We start from the raw sequence: 26714 nt of genomic DNA on the forward strand, positions 1-26714 counted from the left end.
GTAGATTTTCCATGGAGCTGGCTGTCAAAATGGGATAACATTTTAGCACAAATGTGGTTGCTTATTTTATACATATATCCTAAAACATTTTTAAACAAATTCTGAGTTTTAGTTACATTTGTTAGCAACAGTGGGAATAATAGTATTCTCTGGAAAAGTTTCATGTGAAATCTATGCTAAGAAAGTAAAGACTTGGCTGAGTATTTTATAGGCATAAGAAGGGCTTCGTGACTATTTGAGTTATGAATTAAAAAGTTTTTTTTTTTTAAGATTTTGTTTATTCGTTTGAGACAGAGACAGAGCGAGCACAAGCAAGGGACGAGGCAGAGGGAGAGGGCGAAGCAGTCTCCCTGCCGAGCAGAGAGCCTGACATGGGGCTCAATCCCAGGACCTGGATCATGAGCCCAGCCGAAGGCAGATGCTTAACCATCTGAGCCACCCAGGCGCCCCTCCAGAGTATGTTTTCACTTGGTTAACCACCGGTTTTGCCTATTCGTTCCGTATTTCTTTAGTAACAATTACATTTGTGAGTTACTGATGAATTCTGGTAGAAAATAACTTCTTAAAACTGAGAAGGATGGTTTCCATGTGGTAGTCAAAAAGATGTTTTAAAATTAATTTTTCCCCGCAAGGAAACTGTAAAATAGTAAGTCAATTTTGGGGACATGTATAAATATGTGATCAAATTAACAGCAAAGTCATTCATTCTTCGGCATCTAATACTCTTAGCCACTAAATACAAGAAGCATATTAGAATGAAATCTGACATTACCATGGTGGTCTTTCCTTTATAAGCATTTTGAGGGAAGCTCATTCCCCTCAGTTTGCAAGCCTCTGTCAATGTTACAGAATATTTTGTCTCTATTTAGATCAGAGCACCCGTGACCTGCACAGCCAAGTAATCAAAGAACAGGCCAAGACTTCAAGAGTAATGGAACCTACAATCAGAAGTATTCTAGTGGATTGTGAACAAATAAATCAGAAAGGAAGAATACTAATGGATACTTCTCCTGGAGGTCTTCTCAGTAAGGTTTATCACAAAGTTTACTATCTCCTAGGAGAAGGGAAACTAGATGGAAGGACCAGATTGTGTGAGTTTCATTGGCCAGGCCACAGCAAACCCAAACACCCTTTAGAGCCAGGGCCAGTGCCCTGTGACTTAGCTCTTAATGTGGGGAAGAATTTGTGCCTCTTCCAAAGGGTGAGCTGGTAACTTAAGTTACTTGTATTGTGAGAACATAACAAAAAGGGCATCTATACACAACAGATTGAAAATTTCTATAGATATTTATTTTATCAATAAAGCTTTCTTCCTGCGTAGTGTTATCTATTAACCTTTTATTACTGAGGATAGAGCTGAGAAGTAAAAGCCCTGTCACCAGGGTGTCTGGGTGGCTCAGATGGTTAAGCATCTGCCTTTGGCTCAGGTCATGATCTCCAGGTCCTGCACGGAGCCCCGTGTCGTTGGGCTCCCTGCTCAGAGGGGAGTCTTCTTCTCCCTCTCCCTCTGCTTGTGCTCTCTCTGTATCTCTCTGTCTCGAATAGATAAAATCTCTCAAAAAAATTAAAGCCCTGTCACCCAAGGACCTTACATTTCAATGATAAGTACTATGGGGGAAAATAAAGCAGAATAAAGGAGTACAGAATCAAGGAGGCTTTTTTAGCTGGACAGGTTTCTGAGCCAGGCACACACATAAAGCTGTAAAAACTAAGTTGTAAACTCACTGGCTTAAAAATTGCTTTTCAATTGACCTAAAGCATGCTTGCTCAAAAGGGGCAAGTATCATAAACTGTATCTGAACACAGAAGTCATATCCAACCAATTATTATGAGAGGGCAAGAGCACTGATTAATTTTGCTGGGCCGTTTTGTCCTTTCATAAACAGAAAACTGCTCTAGATCTATTGATTTTTAAAAAATATATATTTTACTTATTTATTTGAGAGAGAGGGAGAGAGAAAGCAGGGGAAGGAAGAGGAACAAGCAGACTCCACGCTGAGCGTGGAGCCCGACTCGGGGCTCAATCCCAGGACCTGAGGCCAAAACCAAGAGTTGGATGCCCGACTGACGGGGCCACCCAGACGCTGTCCCTAGACCTACTGCTTTGATCACAATTGCTTATGATTTTTTTCCAAGTTTAGGATGAGATTTCACTTGAAAATTTTTTAAATGGAGATGTAATTCACATAGAAGTGACCCTCTTAAAGTGCACAATTCAGTAGTTTTTAGTATATGCACTGTCCAACTAATGCACTAATCCTACTAATTCCAGAACATTTTCATCCTCCCCGAAGAGAAAATCTGTCCCTATTAGCAATCAGTCCTAATTTCCCCTTTCCCTCATCCCCTGGCAACTACCAATCTACTGTCTGTCTCGTTGGCACAGCCTATTCTTGACATTTCACGTCAATATCATCATAAGAGTATGTATCCTTCAGTGTTCGCCTTTTCAGGATAATGTTTTCACGATCTACTAATGCGGCGTGTAACAGTATATCATTCCTTTTATGGCTGACTAGCAATCCATTGTATGGATATACCACATTTTGTTTATCCATTCGTGAATTGATGGACATTTGGGTTATTTCCACTTTTTGGCTATTATGAACAATCTGTGTATAAGTTTTTGTGTGAGTGTTTTCAGTTCTCTTGGGTACATGCCTACGAGTGGAATTTCAAGGTCACATGGTAATTCTGTTTAACTTTTAGGGAAACTGCCAAACTGTTTCTGACAGCAGCTATATCGTTTTACATTCCCATCGGCAGTGTGTGAGGGTCAGTGCACCAACATTTGTTATTGTCTGTCTTTTTTTGGATTATAGCCATCCTAGCAGATGTGAGATAGTATCTCATTGCAGTTTTTTTTTAAAAGATTTTATTTATTTGAGAGAGAGAGCACAAGATGGGGGAGAGTCAGAGGGAGAAGCAGACTCCCCATTGAGCAGGGAGCCAGACGTGGGGCTTAATCGCTGGAATCCAGGATTATGGCCTGGGCCTAAGGCCGACGCTTAACTGACTGAGCCACCCAGGCACCCCTTTCATTGCAGTGTTAAGTCACATTTCTCTAATGACTGACATTGAATATTTTTTCATGTGTTTATTGGCCATTTGTGCATCATCTTTGGAGTAATGCCCATTCAAAACCTTTGCCCATTTTAAATTATTTGTCTTTTCAATGTTGAGTTGTAAGAATTCTTTATATATTCTAGATATAAGTCTCTTATCAGGTATATGATTTGCAAATATTTTCTCCCACTCTGTGGGCTGTCTTCACTTTCTTGATGGTGGCCTTTGCATTACAAAGTTTTTGCTTTTGACGAAATCCAATTTATTTTTTTTCCTTTGGTTGTTTGGGGTTTAGTTGTCATATCTAAGAAATCATTGCCTAATCCAAAATCGTGTACATTTACATGTATGGTTTCTTCTAAGAGTCTTTTAGTTTTTAGCTCTTATGGTTATGTCTTGGGTATATTTTGAATTAATTTTTGTGTATGATGTGAGGTAGGGATCCAGCTTCATTCTTTTGCATTTGAATATCCAGTTGTCCCAGCACCATTTGTTGAGAAAAACTATTTTTTGCTTATTGAGCTGTCTTGGCACTTTTGTTGAAAACTAACTGATCATAGATATTTGGGTTTGGTTTTGGGCTCTTGATTCTTTTCCATTGGCTTATGTCTTTCCTTATTCTAATACCACACTGTCTTGATTATTGTAGCTTTGTAGTAAATTTTGAAGTTGGAAAGTGTCAATCCACCAGCTTTGTTCTCTTTCAATGTTGTTTTGGCTATTTGGGGGTCCCTTGAGTTTTCATATGAATTTTAGGAACAGCTTTTTCATTTCTGAAAAAAAAAAAAGACTATTGGAATTTTGATAGGAATTGCATTAAATCTGTAGCTGCGTCTGGAGGGTACTGCCTTCTTAATAATATTATGTCTTCCAATCCATGAACATGGGCTGACTTTCCATTTCTTTAAGTCTAGTTTAATTTCTTTCAACTATGTTTTATAGTTTTCAGTGTATAAGTCTTATGCTTCTTTGGTTAAATTTGATCCTTAATATTTTATTCCTTTTGATGCTTTCATATGTAGACTTGTTTCTTAATTTCATTTTCAGATTGTTCATTGCCAGTGGATAGAAATACAACTGATTTTTGTATATTGATAATAATTTGGTTTTGACTGATAGCAAATTGGGTTAGAAATATACCATACCATGAATCAAGGAATGTAGGTAATGTTTACCCATACAAGCTGACTAAATAAGCAGAAATTCCAACTTGTTGTTGCTGTTGTCAATAAACTTTTAGCTGGTTATTTTAAGATTATTCCTTTAAAAATTATTTCTATTTTTCTTATGTGGGTTACAGGTGGTAAGATCATAGAGCACAGCTGGGTAATTTGGTATTTGTGGTCTCCAGTCTTGGGTTTTCACATGTACTTTCCCTATTAAAGTAAAACACAAAAGGAATAATCCTCAGCACCTGGTCATATATATAAATTTTTAAGATTTTATTTATTTGAGAGAGAAAGAGAGCGCACACAAGCAGAGGTGGGGAGAGAGAGAGAGAGGTAGAAGCAGGCTCCCCGCCAAGCACGGAGCCCAATGAGGAGCTTGATCCCAGGACCCCAAGATCATGACCTGAGCCAGAGGCAGACACTTAACTGAGTCACCCCCTCAATGCATGTATTTTAAAGATTAATGATAATGCAGAGAGAGGTAATTTATTCAACAAATTTCTGTGTGCTAGGTCTTATGCCAAGTGTTAAATGCTAAAGGAAACAAAGGTGAATAAATCACAGACACATCCGTCAAGGAGCATATGGTCTCTTGAGGAAAGACAGACAATAACATTTTGCCCATTTGAATGTATACAGTGATCTGGCACTGTAGTGACATACCAGTGAGTAAAACAGGCCAGGTTCTTGCTTTAATGGGGCTCACAATATAAAGGAGAATATAATGGCTCTTGTAAAAATATAGAGGGCAGTATATTTGGAAGTATGGAGGAAGGGTTTTTAACTTTTAGGGTTAAAGGAGAGCTTCCCCAAGAAGATGCCCCTTGTGTCTTAATGGACAGATTGGCTTTTAGAAGGTACAGGAATGGGAGGAATAGCACTTTATTTTATTTTTTATTATTTATTTATTACTACTTTTTAAAAAGATTTTATTTATTTATTTGACAGAGAGAGAGAGTGTGTGTATGTGTGTGTGAGAGAGAGAGAGCATGAGCAGGGGAAGGAGCAGAGGGAGAGGGAGAAGCAGACTCCTTGCCACAGGGAGTTCGATGCGGGGCTTGATCCCAGGACTCCAGAATCATGACCTGAGCTGAAGGCAGACGCTTAACCAACTGAGCCACCCAGGCGCCCCAGGAATTGCATTTTAGATCAGGAAACTTCTTTGCAAAGGCTAAAAAGTGGGAGACAACATCATATATTCAGGGAACTGCATGCCAGTACATTGGGGACCCCAAATAAGTATTTGTTGAATGAATTAGTGCTAGGTATAGGGGATGGCTGGGAATGAGGATAGGAAGAGAGCTCATATCAGAAAGGGGCCACACTTAAGAGTCCAAAGGCTATGGAGAGCCTGCTGTATTTTTTTCTGTCCAATTTATATGGCAATTGGACTAGTCTACTTCTTCTGCTCCAGATCCTTTAGACATAGACAAATGGTGTACAAAATATCAGAAAAGAGTTAAAAACCCATCATTAAGTAGAACTAACTGTTTACAAATATTTATAGGTAAATAATAGATATATATCTGAACTACATATATATATATGCAGGATATACATCTGAACCTCATATATGTATATGTAGAATATATATCTCTATATACGTATCTGTAACTATACATAACATCAGTTTTAATCACTGCATGGCATCCGAGGAAAAATAATTTTTTGGTCTAGTGTAAGAGGGCATTTTTAAAAATAATCATTTTTGAAAGTATAAAATAGTTTTTCACAAGATAATTCCGTATACATGTAGGTCATTTTTCAAATTCAAGTTAGTGACATTTGACTTCATATAAATAGTACACTATAAATAACACCACAGTAAGGGCGAGGGAAGGAGGTAGCTGAGTCAAAATACTAGGAAAGCAGCATTCACATTTCTATTTTGCGGTGGACAGTGTAAATGTACAATGAAAAAGTTTAGTTTTGGTGCTTCAATTTATTCAATATTCTTGAAAAAGGTATTTTTAAAGTACTAATCAAGAATTAGGTTCTACTTACAATCTTAGTATTACTGTGCGAGGATTAACGGTCAGTCTATTAAACTGGCTGAATCAAAAACAATAATACAACTTTCCCCTCCTTTTACTTACCATTCATTTTTAAAAAATAAATGTAATTTAAATTTTTTTTCCAAAATGACAATGTATATGGTTTAAAAGTCAAATGATTACAAGGCTCATAACGATAAACAGAAGTCCCTGCTCCATCTGTCATCACTCTGATGCCTGCTTCCCAAAAAAAGTTTTCTGCTACTTAATTCCACATTTCTAAAGATCTTATTTCTACTGCCACATCTTAGTGTTTCAGTTTTAGACACTTTGTGCCATTTACTAATTGCCCAATATGTTTCTATCACATTGTTGAGTATTTATCGAATATATTTTAATGCCTGTTATATGTTGTCCACATTGCTCCGTGTTGTGTGAGGGGTGGTTAATTATGCCACGTTAACAAACTACCACCAAAACCTCAGTGGCCTACGACAATAAAGGTTGACTTATTTACGCGGCCTATCTGATAGCAGGTCAGTTGAGTTCTGTGCCATGGTGTCTTCACTCAGGACTTAGATGGCCAGAGGCAGCCTCTGACGGTGCTTGTCTTGTGGCAGGGGCAGAGAGGTGGCTCCCGAAGCTTCTGGCTGGAAGGGACATATTCACTTGTGACCCTGTTTCACTGGCCATTGCAATTCACGACGGGGCAGGGAAGTATAATTCTCCTCCAGAGAGGTAACATCAAATATTCTTGAACCATCACATAGTCCACTACAAATCTTTTGTTTCCCCTGGAGGTTATAATCCCCTCTTTCTGGGGTTGCTCACTGTCCTCCATACTTGTCACCATTTCACCTCCATCAGAGCTTTGAGATTTTGTTCATAAGGTTAGAACACATTAGGTAATTGATCACTTCGTGTTTTTGTTTTTGTGTTTTCGTGGGGACATCCCTTCTGGAGCCTTCCATCCTCCCATGATGAAGTGGACTGGTTGCTCTCCAGGCTGCAACAACCTGGACCTTCTCTTCACCTTCATCTCAGGAATTGTCTGTTTTCTCCTTTTGTCGGAGCTCCAGTTTTATCAGGTCCTATGTGTTTCTGTGTCTTGGTTTACAGCCTGATCTTGGTGAGGTACCTCCCTCTAGTAGCCACATGAGCATATGTGAGTTAGAATTTCTGAGAATTTTTGAGGGGCGCCTGGGTGGCACAGTCGTTGGGCGTCTGCCTTCGGCTCAGGGCGTGATCCTGGCGTTATGGGATCGAGCCCCACATCAGGCTCCTCCGCTATGAGCCTGCTTCTTCCTCTTCCACTCCCCCTACTTGTGTTCCCTCTCTCGCTGGCTGTCTCTATCTCTGTCGAATAAATAAATAAAATCTTTTTTTTAAAAAAAAGAATTTCTGAGAATTTTTGAGATTTTTTTTTCATTTTGACATCTTTTTCTGTTCCCTGCATTAGCTCTATTTCCTTTATTTCTTCTTTTTTCCTTCCTTCCTTCCTTCCTTCCTTCCTTCCTTCCTTCCTTCCCTCTTTCTTTCCTACTTTCCTCCTTCCTCCCACCTCCCTCGCTCTCCTTCTCTCTCTTTTTATCTTCTATTACTTCATTTGAGGGTATTTCCTGTGAGGTTTCTTCAAATACCTAGAACCTGAATGTGGGAATAAAGCGGGCAGGATAGGTCTTGTGATTCATTATGCACAACTTCATTTAATTCTGCTTTTCTGTGGAGTGAGTCACCCCGTCCTCAGCTCTGCCTGGGGTCCAGAGGAGCTCTGACTCAACCTCCTCAGAAAGTAAACATCCTATCTTCTACTGAGGTAAGGCAGCATGGAATGGGGTAGGGATTTGGGGGAAGGAAGGATCCCACCATTCTTTATACAACTTTCATAATGAATTCTGGTTTTCAGCTCCATTTCACCTTTGCTTTCAGAGTTATGGCAGCTCTCTTTTCAGAGCCTTCCAACATCAGAGTCTGTGATGTGAATGGGTCCACTCTGGCTGGCTCTACCCCCTCCCAAAGGCTTAAGTATTAATTTTCTCGGTTTTGGTAAGTCACTTATCACTCATCCATCTGCTTTCCATGTTCCTAAGATTTGTTGACCTCCTTCTTCAGCAGGGATCTTTTCCTCTTTGCTTCATGTTATGGGTTTATACTTTTTTTATGGCTTCACTATTATTTCATTTCATTTTATTATTATAATTTTTTTAAGTGGGCTCCACGCTGGGTATGTTGGCCATGGAGCCCAACACAGGGCTTGAACTCACACCGTAAGATCAAGACCTGAGACGAGATCAAGAGTCAGATGCTCAACTGACTGAGCCACCCAGGCACCCCTCATTTTAATTCTTTTATTTTTTAAAGATTTTATTTTATTTTTCTTTCTTTTTTTTTAGTTTAATAATATTTTTTTATTATGTTAGTCACCATACAGTACACCCCTAGTTTTTGATGTAAAGTTCCATGTAAAGATTTTGTTTTTAAGTAATCTCTATATCCAATGTGGGGCTCAAACTTACAACCCCGAGATCAAGAGCTGCATGTTCTACTGAAGGAGACAGCCAGGCGCCCCTGGTTCAGCGTCATTTTAATGACGTATCTGGAGTAAATGGAGAAAAAGCCGTGTTTGATGTACCACATTTAACCAGAAGTCTCCTTACTCATAGGTCGTAACATGTATAGATGTAATGAACGTATCTTCTAAGTAGAAAAGTCCAAAATATTGTTATAGGCCATTCCATAAGAATTATAGTACAATAATAGAATAACTAGAACTTTTATTGAGTGCTTATATTGCTAAGCAGTCTTTTAAATGCTTATCTATATTGTATATATTACATATCTTAGCCTCACAATAACCCCTTAGATGGGTGTTATGATTCAACCCCCAGCAATCTGACTCCAGAGTCCCTACGTGTATCACGTGGTACATCATCTTCTAAGTTACAAGCAACCTCTTCATTTTCAGTTTGTCAGGTTTCTAATCAATCCCTATTATTGTTTTTTGTTTTGTTTTGTTTTTTTTAAAGATTTTATTTATTTATTTGACAGAGACAGAGACAGCCAGCGAGAGAGGGAACACAAGCAGGGGGAGTGGGAGAGGAAGAAGCAGGCTCATAGCAGAAGAGCCTGATGTGGGGCTCGATCCCATAACGCCGGGATCACGCCCTGAGCCGAAGGCAGACGCTTAACCGCTGTGCCACCCAGGCGCCCCAATCCCTATTATTGTTGACTTAAGTTATACCTAAGGTTTTCACGTAGATTTTGAACCTATACAGCCCATTATTTGACGTAGCATAGCTAGCATTACATTCGATGTATCTATTTGAGGATACATGTTGGAGGTGGAACAGAGCAGTTTATGACAAATTTTAAAGCATAGTCATTTAAACTGGGAAGCCTGGCATGTGTTTGTTTTATAATACAGACAGATGGGCATTTCCTCTTAAAGAAAGCAGTTACCATCTGTAATCTGAGAGGTCAAAGAGAAGCAATTACAAATCCCACATTAGTAACACAGAATTTAAAAGCGCCTGTTTAAATGAAACATGATCTCTGCAAGAGTTTAACACACTGAAGCAGTGTTCGCCCTGAACACCCTAATTCAGAGAATTCAACCCCTCATTCTTTGAAGATTTTAGTACCAGGCTCATTGTCACTCTCTCCAAGGCTACTTGCTACTCCAGCATTACTAACAGTCCTTTGGTAACTCTTTGTGAGATGAATACATATATATATATATATATATATGTGTGTGTGTGTGTGTGTGTGTGTATATGTATATATATGTATATAAAATATATTTCAAACACACTCAATTCCTTGACCAGTTCTCTTCAAATGATCTTATAACCCCAGCTATCTCAACAACCCACTCTCATGATCATTCCCTACACCTTGACGTTACTGACAACTACAGTCCCACCTCTCATTTTAATTTCAAGCCTCCTACTCTCCAACTCATCTCTTATCTTTAGAGTACCAAAACTCCACTCTTCTTCAACCTGATCAGAAACACCAATCTATATCCGTCCTACCATTTTGGTACTGTTCCCCACCCCTCCCACGGCCCTACCTCTTACCTCCTCTGAAATTATGGAGTCTCCTTTGCTTTTACCCTCAGCCACTTTGCCCGTCATTCCCCATCCTACTTGCCTGGCCAAATCTCAGTCCTGGTTAATCCCAAACCGCCTAATCAGTGTTTGCACATAAACAACAGAATATGGCTAGCAGAAAATGCACAACCATATTGACTGGTCTGACTGTAAGTTCATGACCACTCACCCAGGCAGGCCCTTACTAGTGCCTGAAAACCCTACTCTGCTTCTGAGTCAATCTCTCTCCTACAGTCAGACTGCTTTTTCACCTCTCCTCCCTCCTCCCTCCCCAAGCTCCCCCCATCAGTTATTGACTACATTAGCTAGAGTAAAGCTAAATGGACCCCAAAAGGTTAAAGCTCCAACCTAATAGAGAAATTTAGATCTTGCTCACATAATAATTGATGGTGGGTGTTCCGGGTCAGCGGGCCGCTCTCCATCAGGGCACCTTCTTTCTTGTGGCTTATAGTCAAGCCCAGGGGCTTGTAGTCATCAGCATAATCCAGCTGGCAGAAAGGAAAAATACATGGAGACACACTGGCCTGGCCATGGCAGACATCATTTCTGCTCACATTCCACTACAATAACTTAATACTTGGTCATACTAACTGGAAGAAAAGCTGAGAAACATAGTCTGTGTGCCCAGGAAGAAGGGGAGAAGAGATTGTGATGGACAATTAGCAGCCTGCCAAAATGATCTTGCTTCTTAGTTCTCTGAGAAAATAGAAGCAACTAGAAAAGAATTTCTATCAAATCCACAAGCCTACTTCCATATGTCCCATATACGTGGGGAGTGGGAGGTGGGGGGATTATATTTCTAGGCTGTCCCCATCACAAAGGAGTAGTTTCCAAGCTTTCAATTAGAACAACATGGTCATATGATCATACCATCCAATCACAAAATTCAAACACACTTTTTTTGTGCTCTTTAACTTTTCTGATATTAGTGTCGATAAACACTCCTTCCTGTCCCTGCTTTTGTGAAACTCCATTACCTTGCTTCTGTGATTTTGTATTATCCTGGTTCTCTCACTTCCTCCTCCCTCTTTCTTTGCTGGTATCTCTCATCTAGATTAGACCCGTTCTTTATTTGTTGGCTTCTCTTATCTAGTTTGGGAAACTCTGATGTGATACAAATCACTAAGGGTTCTTGTTAAATTGAGGGTGTGATTTAGCATGTTTGAGGGTGAGGAGCTGAAATTCTACCTTTCTAACCCCCAGGTGATGGCAATGCTGCTGGGCCATTGGCCACACTTTTGAGTAGCAAAGTTCTAAAGAAGATGTTCTCCAAGATTCTGCCCTTTGTTTTCCTCTTCTCTCACAGTGAGATCACCACTAGGCTGCTAACTTACCAATCTATTTTCTTTCTTTCTTTTTTTTTTTTTAAAGATTTTATTTATTTATTTGACAGAGACAGACACAGCCAGCGAGAGAGGGAACACAAGCAGGGGGAGTGGGAGAGGAAGAAGCAGGCTCTCAGTGGAGGAGCCTGACGTGGAGCTCGATCCCACAATGCCGGGATCACGCCCTGAGCCGAAGGCAGACGCTTAACGACTGCGCTACCCAGGCACCCCCCAATCTATTTTCTAGTTCAACCATCTTTCCTATATTTCAAAGTTTGTATTTCCAACTTCTTAGAACCACCTCTTTCTGGCTGTCTCAACAATCTTTCAAATTCTTAGGGTCCAAATCTAAACGGATCTCTCAAAAAGCAGTTTCTACTTCTGTCTCTTCTATAATTACCTACACACGCAGAAGCTCCACTATCTTTGATTTTTCTCTTCCACCTTCATATACGTTCTCATGGTATCCCCTCTTCCTGTGAAACCAATTAATTGCCAAATTTTGTAGATTCTGCTTCCACATCATCTTCCTGCCCTACCTTTAGTTTAGACTTGTCATTACCTTTCACCTGGCCTATTGCAGGTCTATACGGAGGCTTTCCCACCTCTGATTTCTGTATCCATTTGGAGAGAGGCCTTTCTTTTCTCAAACTTTTAAACCACGGAAACTCAAAGTACTGTGTTAAATACAAATTCTCCCTCTTGGCATAGGGCCCCATTCCCCTGCCACTTCTCGACATGCCCTGGAATTTAACCATTTACTTTTTCCTGACCATGACTTTCATTGATTGATCTTCATAAATGTTCTCATGCTACCCCTTCTTGCTGTAAAACCATCCCCATCTCCTTCAAGGTCAATTCCAAATGCCTTCTCCTCCATGCTGCCTTTCTTTCCTGATCCCCCAGACAGAGGTGAGCAGTGTTTTGATCTTCAGTACTCTTTGTGTTTTTCATATGGCACCTATCATGGTTTGTCTTTTATTAGAACCGTTTTATCTTTATTTTCGTCCTTACTCTCTGAAGGTAAGGATAACATCTTTACTGTCCGTAACCCTGGCGACGTTACCTATGGGAGCTCACCTGTCTACTGTTAGTTAAATCAAAGTGATTTAGGGAGATACTGTGATCAATGGTAAGCAGTACAAAATCTGAAGGGAGTTCCGCTGGGTTCCGGCGTTGACATTTATTAGCTGTGAGGCTTTGGGTGAGTTACTTGGCTTGTAAAATGAGAATCCTACTACGTGAAGGAGCGCCAAGGGAGATAACGCCGAAGTACCGTGTAACTACAGAGAACCGAGCAACGCCGGTTATTTTCCTTACGGAGAGCTGATGCAGTCTTACTATCGAAATCTTGATTTGCAGGACTATCGCTACTTCACTAATAGGAGGTCGAACCCGGGCCACGAGGTCCCACGGCCCTCCTCCACTCCACGACCCGCAGACTGCTCTCCGCGACGCAGGTGAGGCCCCCGAACTGCGGGCAATGGCCCGGAGCCCTATTCTCTTGGGAGGCCTCCCTCCTTCCACACGCCCAGGGAAAGCCCTTCTCTTCCCGGTCACCCCGAGGACCGCGGCGCCGCCGCCTACGCGAGCCGTTTGGACCCTGCCCGGCCCCCGTAGCTCCCCTTCTCCAGCAGGTGGTTCTGGTCCTCTCCCCCAACTCGGGGCGCTCACGTCACCGGCGAACCTCTACCCACGCGCCAGCGCCGCAACCAACCGAGAAAATAAACAAACCCCCGCGCGCGGCGGCGGGCGCGCCTGACTCCGCCCCCGCTCCGCCCCGCGGCTCTCACGCCGCCCCCTCCGCTGGGACTTCCCTCCCGCCCTCGGCTCGCAGCCGCGCTCTCCCCGCCCCTCACCGCAGCCTGCAGCCGCGCTCTCTGCCGCGGGCCGCCCAGCCCGCCCAGCCTGGCGCCCGCTCGCGGGGCCCGTTAGTGCCCGGCGCCCGCTCGTGGGGCCGCCGCGCGACCCCTGCCTGGCGCGAGCCCGCCCCCGCCCCTTGACCCAGCCTAGTCCCAACGCCCAGTGCGGCCGCCCCGGGAGCCGCGGGAGCGGCGGCGGCGGGGGGAGGAGGGAGAGGAGGGCCGAGCCGGCGGCCGGGGAGGCCCGGTGAGTACGCGGAGGGCGGGCCCGCCTCGCGGGGGGCCGCTCCGGCGCCCCTGAGGCGGTGGTGGCGCCTCGGCCGCGCCGCTCCGTGCGCCTCGGGCTCGGCGGTTGGGGACTCGGCCTGAGGCGACGGGCCCCGTTGGCCGGAGCCGCTGGGCAGAGGGCGCGGGAGGGCCGCTCCTCGGGAAGGGCCGCGGCCCCGCCGCTCGGCGCAGGGCTCGGGTCGGAGGAGAGGGACCCGCGCTTCCCCAGGCCCCGGCGCCCGGGCCGTGGCTGAGCCTCCCGAGACTCCAAGGGGCCCGGGCCCCGGGGGCTACGGTGGTGGCGGGGCCGCCGAGTGACAGGTGCCGCCGCCCCCTCCCCGCCGCGGGCATCGCGCTCCCTCGCCGGGAGCCGGGCGCTCGGAAATTTCTGGAGCCACGATCTGACTCGCTGTTTTCTCCCTTTCAGGTTTGGAAGCCGCTTCTCTGCCCGAGTTAGGTCTCGCCCAGCCCTATTTCTTTCTCAGTATACTTTGTGCGAATAAGTTTTGGAGCATCGGTTGACAGCCTATGGGTGAAATTTGGCTTTCATTCATGAATGAGGTATAGTGGATTACTTTTTGAATAAAGTGCTCCTCGTCCTCCCCGCTAGCTTTGAAAGTAAATGAGAAGGGTTTTGAATTTTTCTTTCTTGCCGTTTTTCTTTGGAACAGCAGTCTTTCAGGATTTTTGTCAGATTTCTAGCATTTAGGGGGCTTAGTAGATACGGAGCAGTAATGACAAAAATGCCTTATGAAATTGTCTTTTCTCTCCAGCTTCTTTTAGATTGTTCATTCTTACCTTAGTCAGATTTTACGGTTGAGTGGGTGCAACGGCTTTCACCGGAGTAACTAATGAAAGCTCACCTTTCTTTTACTGAAAAGCCAGTGAAATTTTTTTCTACATCGTTCAGTATTATCTATTTCTTTATGTAGTAACTGTGCTTGTGATTGTAACCTGACTCATCAGCTTGATAAATTTGACTTGCAGCTATGAGAGTATTAGAGAAACTTCATGGGAAATTGAAAAATTAAAAATACTTAATCTATGGAAATTTAGATCTTGTTTCTCAACAGGTTTGTAACTATACTTGGTATTAGTCAAATCCTCATTAATGGGAGATATTCTTAATTGTCATAAATGGTTACAACGAACTTATCTCTAAGATAGCAATCTAGTGGTTTCACTCTGTGGACTAAGAGCAAGAAACTGGAAGTTGACCAAGAGAACACGGGGGCAAATGAAAATACACGTGTTTTATCCGTGGGAGAATCCTTTAGGTCCTCACTCAGTACCTGCTTGTACTTTTTGCTTAGATATCTCAGCCCCCAGAAATTAGGTACAGATTGAATTAGGGAAGCAGTACTTAACTATGAAGAAAAAATGGAATTCAGGACATACCCATTAAATTTATGTGGTTTGTTTTCAGGAAGTGTGTTGGGAGCATGGTTTTGGTGTGCACTTGGCAAGTGTTGGTTGTGAACTTTATAAAAAGCCAAAGTGAAAGATACTGTTAGTTGTGTTATCTGAGGAACACAGAACATGAAATAATATATTTGTTAAAATTTCACCAGGTACTGAATAACTGATACTCAGTGCCACTTCATTTTATGCTCAATCTGTCTTTTTGAATCTTAAGTTTCATTTCAGGGAGGCCACACTTATTATATCTACATCACATTAATTTCTTGTTTGATTAAGCTAAACTGGTTGATGGTGTTAATGGAAGATGACTATCATTTTATTAAAGGATTATATCTGGTTGTTCTTAACTGAGGTATGGGTACTGCTACCATTTTTCTTGACCTTAGAGAGGTCATAGTCTGGTGGGATGAGGTCATAGTGGCAGTGGTCCTCAGAATCTTGGTGGAAGAGTCCAAGAGTACCAGCCATTTAAAAATCCTGCTGTTTACCATTTAGGCCATTCATTTTTAGAGTTTACTTAAGTACCTGATGTATCCTAATTTTTTTAATCAACACTTTAAAACCAGTTATGTTTCTTAAACAAATATGTTTCCTAAACAAAATTAGTTGTGATAATCACTTAGTAGAATGGCACTTCTAATGAAAGAAATTTGAACTGCTAATAATCATTCTTAATTTACCTTTGCATTATGGGAATTGAGGATTATCTATAGTGCACTTTGCATTTTCTTTTGCTGGGCATTCTACTTTAAAACATGTATTTCAGGGGTGCCTGGGTGGCTCAGTCGTTAAGCGTCTGCCTTCGGCTCAGGGCGTGATCCCGGCGTTCTGGGATCCAGCCCCACATCAGGCTCCTCTGCTGGGAGCCTGCTTCTTCCTCTCCCACTCCCCCTGCTTGTGTTCCCTCTCTCGCTGGCTGTCTCTCTCTCTGTCAAATAAATAAATAAAATCTTTAAAATAAAATAAAATAAAACACATATTTCAATGTGTAGATAGCTGTGTACTTGGGGAATATAAATATGTTTTTAAAACTCAATAAATTTATCTTTTGTGTGCTCAGTCCTGTGGTTTTGTTGGGGATTGACTTTCAGAATGTTGAAATCATGATTGTAGGTGGCTAAGCACAAGAATAAACATAATTTTAATGAAATTAAATCTAATAATAAATATAAAAGTACAGATATATTACAGAGAAGAGAATGATTAAGTTGAGGGGCAGGTCAGAGAAAGCTTTGTAGAGATGCTAACCCCTGAGCAGGATTTTGAAGAGTGAATAGAAGTTTTATGTGGAAGAGAGGGAGGGCATTTTAGGCAATGGCAACAGAAAATAGATATGAACAAGTAAAACTAAATGTGTGTTCAGGAACTTTCAAGTAGTTTATTTTGTTATAGTACAACATGTAAGGAAGGACAGTTGCTATAGGAAGCCCCAACATATGCTATAATATTTGGTAAGTCAAATACTTGGATTTTTTGAGTATTTAGTATATATTAAAATGGAGACTTCACTATAATTGGATAGTGATTTGATAGTGATCTCAAGTATAGAGGAATTAATTGTTTTTTTCTAATGGTGGTCATTAAATTACAGAATATTGTACGTCTATGTTATGGGCTTCCTGCATATTTACATTTGTGAACATCTTTGTATTTCTTGTGCATTTTGACCTGAAACAGTTGTTTTTACATTTTTAAAATTTTTTTAGAGAGAGAGAGAGAAAACATGAGTTGGGGGGAGCCGAAGGGGGGAGAGAGAATTTCCAGGAGACTCCCCACTGAATGTGGAGCCCGACATAGGGCTTGATCCCATGACCCTGAGATCATGACCTTAGCTGCAACCAAGAGTTGGACACTTAACCAACTGAGCCACCCAGGTGCCCCTAAAACAGTTGTTTTAAAATTATCTTGGGAATTTTCCTTTGTCTTCTTCAACTACTTAAATTAACTTATAAGTTATTTTTATTTTGTTATTGAAGTGAAATTGGTATATAACACATTAATTTGAGGTGTACAGCATAGTGTAATAATTTTATATTTACATGTACTACAAAGTGATCGTCATACGAAATCTAGTTATCTACTCTCTCTTCTATCCGTCACCATACAATTGACCACTTTTACCCTTTTCACCTATCTTCCCTTCTGATAACCACCAGTCTGTTCTATTATCTGTGAGTTCTCTTTGTTCTTTTGCTTTTTAGATTTCACATGTATGGTGAAATCTTTATCTGTGTGAATTATTTCATTTAGCATAATTCCCTCAGGGTCCATCCAGGTTGTCACAAATGGCAAGATTTCCTTTTATGTGGCCAAGTAGTATTCTAATGTGTATATATACCACATTTTCTTTATCCATTCAAACATCAGTGGACACTTAGATTGTTTCTTTATCTTGGCTATTATGAACAATGCTTCAGTGAACATAAAGATGCATATATCTTTTCAAATTAGTGTTTTTGTTTTCTTTGGATAAATACCTACTAGTGGAATTGCTGGATCATATAGTAGTTCCGTTTTTAATTTTTTGAGGAATCTCCATACTGTTTTTTCATAGTGTCCCACCAACAGTACGAACGTGTTCCCTTTTCTCCACAACCTCTCCAACACTTGTTATTTCTTGTCTTTTTTGATAATGGGCATTCCGACAGGTGTGAGATGACATCTCATTATGGTTTTGATTTTCATTTACCTGATGATCAGTGGTGCTGAACATTTTTTTCATATGCCTGTTGGCCATCTGTATGTGTTCTTGGGAAAAGTGTCATTCAGATCCTGTGCCTGTTTCTTAATTGGATTTTTTTGGTCGCTGAGTTGTAGGAGTTTTTTTATGTATTTGGATAGTAGCTCCCTAGCAAATATGTGCAAATATCTTCTTCCATTCAGTAGGCTGTCTTTTTATTTTGATGATGGTTTTCTTTGCTGGGCATAATCTTTTTAATTTCCCATTTAAAATCAGTCCCATTTGTTTATTTTTGCTTTTGTTGCCACTGCCTTTGGAGTCAGATCCAAAAATATCACCAAGAGTAATGTCAAGTAGCTTACTGCCTATGTTTTCTTTTCTTTCTTTCTTTTTTTTTTTTTAAGATTTTATTTATCGGGAAGTCTGAGTGGCTGTGTTCTCTCTCTGACAAATAAGTAAATAAAATTTTCATTTTGTCAGATTTTCATTCATTTGTCAGAGAGAGAAAGCGCACAAGCAGGGCGGAGCAGCAGGCAGAGGGAGAACCAGGCTCCCTGCTGAGCAAGGAGCCTGATGCAGGACTCAATCCCAGGACCCTGGGATCACGACCTGAGCCAAAGGCAGACGCTTAACCGACTGAGCCACCCAGGCATCCCAGTCTATGATTTCCTATAGGATATTATGGCTTCTGGTCTCACATTTAAGTGTTTAATCCATTTTGAGTTAATTTTTGTGTATGCTATAACATGGTGGTCCATTTTCATTGTTTCGCATATGGCTGTCCAGTTTTCCCAGCACCATTTATTGAAGAGAATGTCCTTTTCCCATTGTATATTTTTTTCTCCTTTGTCGTAAATTAATTAACCATGTTTGGGTGGGTTTTCTGGGCTCTGTTCTGTTCTATTGGTTTATGTGTCTGTTTTTATGCCAGTACCATACTGTTTTGATTACTATGGCTTTGTAATATAGTTTGAAATAGAAGCATGATATCTCCAGCTTTGTTCTTTCTCAAGATGCTTTGGCTATTCAGTGTCTTTTGTGGTTCTGTACAAAATTTAGAGTTATTTGTTCTAGTTCTCTAAAAAATGTCATTGTAATTTTGTAGAGTGATTGCATTGAATCTGTAGATTGTCTTGGGTAGTATGGACATTTTAACAATATTAATTTTTCCAGCCCATGAGTGCAAAATATCTTTCCACTTATTTGTGTCTTCCTCAATTTCTTTTATCAGTGTGTTGATAGTTTTCAGTGTACAGCTCTTTCAGCTGCTTGGTTGAATTTATTCCTAGGTATTCTTTTTGATGCAATTGTAAATGGAATTGTTTTCTTAATTTCTTTTTCTGATAGCCTTTAAGTTTTTTTAAAGATTTTATTTTTAAGCAATCTCCACACCCAACATGGGGCTCAAACCTACAACCCCGAGATCAAGAGTCACATGCTTCACCAGCTAAGCCAGCCAGGCACTTTGCCTTTAACTTATTTTTAAAAGGAGACTCAAAGGGAAACATACAAAGTAATTATAATTCTGGACTAAAAACCTGATTTGTGTAGTATCTTAGTAATATGTAAATGCCTGTTTAACTTATAGCACTAGCCACCACGTTCATAGACCAATGCTGGTAGCTTACAAGATGTCTACTATGTAGTTTTTGCATTGTGTATCTTGAGTACGTCCATATCACTTAAGAGTATATAAATATTTGAACATTTGAGTATTTGTATTTTAAAGACCATGTGAGACAGAAAGAAAAGGAAAATAGTAAGGAGAAGGAGAAGAACTCTATTTGAACCTACTCATCCTTTATAACTGTAAGTGGAGATGCAAAAGTTTAGGACACAAGACCAAAGGAATAGTATTCTGAAGGAATATTAACCGTAACCCATTCCCTGAAATAGTGTCTTTAAAAATAAAAAAGCCTGATATTTTCATGATCTGCCCATTTATCCCCTTTTCTCTCTGAGGTTTACAAAAAAAAAAAAAGTTTCAAATAAATCCCTGGATTGTATAATGTAACTATCTTTTTGCAAATTCTGAAAAATTTGTTAATGAAGGTAATATTCTCTTAAAAGCACGCACCAAGCAGTCTTTAACGGTTGTTCTCTGTCCTTCGTCTCTGCATCACTAACAGGAAGGACCAGAGCATCTCTATGTCAGTTTGATCCGTAGCCGCCCTATCTAAGTTTTGGCATAGGGCAGAAATATCAATATTGCATTGAGTACATTATATTTACCCTTTTGAATTTAGGTATAGGTAGTCATTTCCCCTTTCCATTTGAATTTTTTTTCTTATAGAAGAAATATGGTCATTATAGAATATTTGGGGAAAGAGTGAAAACTATAGAAAAGGAAATAAGCATAATGCATAGCCCTGTGCATTTCCTTCTTTCTGATAAGTATGGAAGCAATATACATATTTACAAATTTGGGATTATTATTATATTTTTATTTCATTCTTTCAGTTAAAATTTATATTTCCCACCCCCCTCCACTTCTGAAGTACTGGTTAGTGTGCCTTTTGGCATGCTGCATAGATGTCTTTCTTGGCTGTTAAGGTAGATGATGTGTTAGCTATTACCTTTTTTTAAAAGATTTTTATTTATTTATTTTAGAGCACACTAGCGCGTGCACGCATGGTAGTGGGGGCGAGGGGCGGAAGGAGAGAATCTTTCAAGCAGAGTCCACCCTGAGCACGGAGCCATCCCAGGACCTATGAGATCATGACCTAAGCCAAAACCAAGAGTCGGATACTTAACCCACTGAGTCGCCCAGGCACCCCCCCCTTAAAGTACGGCATGGAGCGCAGATGATGAAGCTTTTCCAGTTGTCGCATTTCCTTACCCCCTCAGCTGCTATGTATCGTACAGGGGGCGGCCACTATTCTGTTCTGTTTTATACCCCGGCCCCAGACCAAATAAAGGATCATTATAGGTGAGCATCTCCCTCTTTCCGTCTACCCTCTTTCAAGTATTTTAACACACGGGTTGCTGAGGTGTATCACAGGTAGCTGCCTCCTCAGAAAAATGTGTTTTGTTTTCCACTGTTTCTCAGTTACCGTTATTCTAATGCTTGCTTCTCACTATCATTCTGTCTTTTATTATTTCTTTTCATTCATTCAGGAGTTGTTTGTCTGTGTGCTGTGTGCCCACTGTTTAAAACATAGTCCCTCTGTGATTCTTGGGTTTCAGGTAGATGGGTGTTTCCCTCTGCAATTTGTTACGTATAATCTTCAGGTGCTTGACTCTCTTCAGTGGCTGACTGCTCGACCCCGACTTCTCAGGGCCTAAAAACATTTTTCTTTTTCTTTCTTCTTTTTTTTTTTTAAAGATTTTATTTATTTATTTGACAGAGATAGAGACAACCAGCGAGAGAGGGAACACAAGCAGGGGGAGTGGGAGAGGAAGAAGCAGGATCATAGTGGAGGAGCCTGATGTGGGGCTCGATCCCATAACGCTGGGATCACGCCCTGAGCCGAAGGCAGAAGCTCAACCGCTGTGCCACCCAGGCGCCCCACGTTTTTCATTTCATAGATTAAAGTCTTAACTTTGAGAAGGGCTAGATGTTGATTTAAGTCGCAGACCACTTTTTGCAATGGAGTCAGACACACGTAGCCAAATTTTTAAATAGCTTGTGTCAGTTCTCCTGGGCATCATCGGACTTCAAGACATACTTCAGTTAGAAATCATAGTAAGAACCCCAGCAGATGTCTATGTCTGAGTGCTTCTGTTGTGCTGGCAACTGTTCTAAGCACATCACATATGTTATTTAATCTTTACAACTACCCAGTGAACTATGCACTCTTGTCCCTATTTCACAGATGAGGAAACTGAGAGATCAGGTGGATTGCTCAGGAGCTCTCAGCAAGCAGCAGGTTGACCAGGTTTGACTAGGCATTCTTGTTCCAGGTCGGCATCGTAGGCTAGTGCTTTCCTGCCATTTGACTTCTGCATTACAAACATGAAAGACCAGAGCATCTCGTTGCCCCCAAACCGGGAAGAGATCCTCAGCGTCTGTATAGAGCAGGGTGGAAAAAATGTGTTACATTTTCTTTATAGTATATGATTAGGATAAGTAGAACAAAATGTAAAGTATTAGGAAAGATATTAAATGCTGAGTTTGTATAAAATTTCAAAATCTTTTCGGGGTTTCTAAGAAAATTGTGCTTGTTTCCATGAACATAAGTTTTTAAATAACAGGTTTGTCCATGAAATAAGAACATACAATTCCTGATCCAGACTTTTAGATGATGCTTTCTTCAAATTGAGTTCCCATCGAAATTTTGTACGGATGAGTAGCTAATAAAAACCATTTTTAAAAACTAATAATTTATAACAATTGGGGGGCGCCTGGGGGGTGCAGTCGTTAAGCATCTGCCTTCAGCTCAGGACGTGATCCTGGCGTTCTGGGATCGAGCCCCGCATCAGGCTCCTCTACTGGGAGCCTACTTCTTCCTCTCCCACTCCCCCTGCTTGTGTTCCCTTTCTCACTGGCTGTCTCTTTCTCTGTCAAATAAATGAATAATAATAATAATAATAATAATAATAATAATAATTTATAACAATTGAAATTATTTTTAAAGAATTTCAAAGCTTTTCTCAGAGAAAATGTAGTAAAGAATTTATTTTTTTTGTAGTAAAGAATTTCTTGTGATAAAAATGAAAGGAGTTAAAGTTCAATTGGACTTTCTAATTTCAAGCGTTTAAAATGACAAAGCTCTTATTTTCAGAAAACGTATGCATTGTTTGAGCAGTCACCTGGCAGCTAAACTTTATTCCCTTAAAAAGGCATACCACTGGCAAGTGGGAGGAGGTATGTGCTACTTGTGAATGGAGAGCTTTCAGGTCACGTCATTACTTGGAACCTTGCTCACTAGGAGACTTAGTGCTTTCCCACTCCCGACAGCAGTTGCTGCTCCCTGTACTGCATGTGCTGCATTTGGGGCACCTAGAGCACAAACTCCCCAACGGTTCCCTGGGCCGACCTACCCTGATAGGCAGTAGTGCATTCTCCACCGGTCTGATGAAGGAGATTTCCAGGGGCTTAAGTACGCCCCTCTTCACAGTTGACAACCGCAGGGCAGCATGTGCAAGCCTGCCCTCTGGAGGCACCCGATGAGGCTGCGTGCATCTGGTGGTGGCCCGCCCAGCATCTCTGAATTCTCCAGAGTTTTCTTAGGTGCCCTAAGCACTAAGGGAAACTTTATTTGAGGATACATTGGTAAGGAAGCTTTGCCCTGTGCCACAGAAAGAAAATTTCTATGAACTTTGTGGAAATGCGTTGGACATTTGTGAATATTTAACTCAAGTAGAACAGTCTAAATGTGACATTCACGGTTTTGGTTATCAGTTCTGGTCTGGAAAAGAAATTTGTGTCAGATATCAGTCATGATAAGGCTAGGTTATACTGTAACAACTACTGGAAAATCTCAGATTAAAGCAGCAAAGTTGCTTTCTTGCTCAAGCTATGTATCCATTACATTAATAAGAGACTTTATTCATTGTAATTTCAGACCCATCAGACCTGACCGATGGACACTCCATCTCAGCATATGCTTCAACAATCACAGAAGCAGGAACCATGTTCTGGCTTTTAAAGCTTTTTGAAGCTTATATTTCACTGGCCAAATAAGTCACGTGGTCATGCCTCCAGTAGGAGAGTGGTGCATAATTCTCCTTCAGGGAGGGTCAGTGAATATTTGTGAATGGCTAACGCATGCAATTTATAGGCCCAACAGTTAAAATTAAATGTAATAATAGTTGTCGAACAACTGTGTAGGATCATTGTACCTTAAGTACTCAAAGCAACTAAAACTTAAAGGATTTTTAACATGGCATGTTGAGGTTGAAGTAGAATTAATACTTTCCATAATGTTTTTGAGTCTTGAACTTCTTTTTCACTTTGTGACATCTTCTCCCTTGTAGTAACTTACAAAGCCTTAATTCTCATGCTTGCAGCAAAGATTTAAGCCTAAAAATATGTCATAATTTATCAGTATGATGTCATTTCTATATGTCATGGTATTTTATCTTGATTTGCATATTTTTGAGCATAGGAGCAATAGGTCTTAACATGGTATTTATAATAAAAGTACTTTTATTTAATAACTACTAGATGGCATCTTCATATATTAGCTTTTATTTTGGTTTTCTTTTTTTTTTTTTTAACAAAAAATGCAAAGATTTCCAAATAATTTTTGGAGTTTTAGGTTAAGATGGAAAATTGCTTTTCATTTTTGTTCCCTCCTAAAAACTGTAGTGTGTGGTTAGCTTCATAAAATGGACCTCAATGATCCTCACTTCTAGTATTTGTACTTTTGCATAGTCCCACATCACACTGAATGGGGGGAATCTGTGTCAACGGGGATATTTTGGAAGTGACATTAGCTAGTTTGGATAGAAGCACCGTGGCTTAAGATAGATTTGTTAAAATATAAAGAAAAGCAAATGATTAACACAAAAATCAGGATAGTAGTTATCTCTGGCCAGGGGGAGTTGGGATGCTGTTGGGGAGAGGCACAGGGTGGGTTAAAATTCTTTTAATCTTAGTGCTGGGTACTTGGAGTGTTCATTTATTTACAAACATTTTTTATTCAGTTGTGTATTTGATACCTTTCAAAATAAAAATGAACAAATTTCTGAGTTTTACAACCTGTTTCTTTTTGAGTGGAAAGAGTACCGAGTCTTCTAGTAGTTACAGGGCTTCTTACTTTGAACTTGGAGAGCAAGGTTCAGCAAACCTAGGTTCAGGTCGTGAATCTGCCATTAACTTGCAGAATGATCCTAGGCAAGTCACTTCCCCAGTCCAAGGGCCAGTTGCCTCCTCTGTAAAACTAAATGATTAACGATTTGGGTTAGATATTACTGTAGGACCTTTAATACCTTAAGTCTAAAAGGTCTCTCAGGATACACTGAAACTAGTGAAGCAGAAGATAATGTGGAAGGTGATTTTGAAAAGTTTCCTTTGCTTGAGGAAATTTAAATTCTCTCTTCTGCTGTCAGTTCTGTGACTTATTAGCAGAATCCAGAATCACACTTCAGGCAGTATTTTGTGTATGATAAGAGGGTTCCTCTTTTTCTACTCCTTTTTTCCTGTCTTGAAGGTTGAAGATTAACATGGAGTTGGACTAAGGGTCTCTGCGTGCAGTCAAAGATATTCCTACTGCTCTGTATTGATTTAGGATGTTCTCTGTAAATATGTATGTATTACAGCAGTGTATTTAAAAGAAGAAAATCATGAATTTTTGAAAACCGTATATGGGAAAATGAATACATTTTACTGGTGATAGTCTTACAATAGCTGTCTGTGAAATCTCAATCTACTTTTTTCTATTTTGTATTATATAATTTTATATTGTTTACTCTAGTTAAAAAAGAATGTTATTGCCAGTGGGACTGTGGGTATGAATCCAAATATGACTGAATCCAGTGTCAGGAGAAGTGTGTGTGTAAGATTGTTCTAGACAGATTTTACTGATTATGTTTACTTATCTGCCCCCTCTTCTCCCTCCCCACAGGAATTATTCTTGATAGAAGTATTTTAAAATAGAAATCTTTACAATGGCCTCAGCAGTACTTAGTTCTGTTCCCACTACCGCTTCTCGTTTTGCCCTGTTGCAAGTAGATAGTGGCAGTGGTTCTGATTCCGAGCCTGGAAAAGGCAAAGGTCGAAATACTGGGAAGTCTCAAGCAAGCAAATCAACTACGAATGAGAAAAAGAGAGAAAAAAGAAGAAAAAAGAAGGAACAGCAACAGAGTGAAGCAAATGAGGTAACAATTATAACTATTTGTGTCTGCTCTCCCACTATAAGCAGAAGTCCAAACCAAGGAGTCTGCAAGGGCCAGGCTTTCTGAGGCTGTATGGAATACTTCCCAGGCTCTTCTTAGCCCCTCGTGGCTGTCAGTCCTCGGCATTCCTTGGCTCGTGGCTGTGTCACTTCAGTCTTTGCCTCTGCTGTTACTTGGCATTCTTTGTGTATCTCTATCTTCACCTCTTCTTATAGGGACAACAGTTGTATGGGATTACGGCCCACTGTCATTCAGTGTAATCGTGTCACAAGATATCTTGATTACATCTGTGAGATCTTATTTTCCAAATAAGGTCACATTCACAGACACCTGAGGGTTTCAGGCCTACGACATATCTTTTGGGGGATTACAATTCAATCCATAATAACCTCTCACTCTTTTTCTCTTTTGTTTCAACTACTGTATCTCAGATGATGATGATGGTGGTGGTGGTGGTGGTAGAGGTGGTGGTGGTGATGGTGGTGATACTGTTGTTGGGAGTGGTTTGGCCAGTCCAGTTTTAGCTCATCCTGTTATTTTGTGGACTAGGCCCTATATTTTTAAGGACTAGCAAAGTAGTTGCTATAGTTGTATAAGCTACCTTTTCTCCCTGTTATTTAAGCTTTTAAATTTGTAGGCCATTAAACTTTAATCTTTTTGAATCCCATTATTGTGCTTTTTTGAAAACTAAGTATAGTTGACATATAATATCATATATATATTTTAAACTCATTATGTTAATTATAAGAAAGGCACTTTTTAAGTACTCTGCCTCTATGGACTCATTTCTTCCTCACAACAACCGTGTAAAGGTAATTGGTATGGTAAATTATATTATCATTACCCCCATTAAAATTTTTTTCCTTTTATTTGAGGGTAGTTGACACACAATGCTATGTTAATTTCAGGTGTACAATATAGCGATTCGACAAGTTTATCCATTATGCTATGCTTACCACAAGTCATACAATGTCATATAGTTTCAAGTGTAGAACATAGTCAAAAGCACACTTGTTATCCTGTTTTCTGCTCCTG

The 26714-nt window shown here is 40.5% G+C and overlaps 1 protein-coding gene across 4 annotated transcripts in view; it reads left to right on the forward strand.

The window, feature by feature from the left end:
- Positions 1-13660: 13660 nt before the first annotated feature.
- The window catches only part of GKAP1 (G kinase anchoring protein 1), an 81990-nt gene continuing 68936 nt past the window's right edge, over positions 13661-26714 (forward strand). Inside the window, exons 1-3 of one of the 4 annotated variants that reach the window (XM_040620203.1) lie at positions 13661-13775; positions 14223-14356; positions 25409-25661. In XM_040620203.1, the coding sequence (XP_040476137.1) occupies positions 25452-25661 (210 nt within the window). In that variant the 5' untranslated portion in view covers positions 13661-13775; positions 14223-14356; positions 25409-25451. Of the gene's footprint in view, positions 13776-14098; positions 14117-14222; positions 14357-25408; positions 25662-26714 lie in introns of those variants that run through there. The other 3 variants (XM_040620201.1, XM_040620204.1, XM_040620202.1) reach the window with 3 other exon arrangements.

Source organism: Ursus maritimus, unplaced genomic scaffold (assembly GCF_017311325.1).
Source record: "Ursus maritimus isolate PB19 unplaced genomic scaffold, ASM1731132v1 scaffold_34, whole genome shotgun sequence".
Taxonomy (NCBI): Eukaryota; Metazoa; Chordata; class Mammalia; order Carnivora; family Ursidae; genus Ursus; species Ursus maritimus.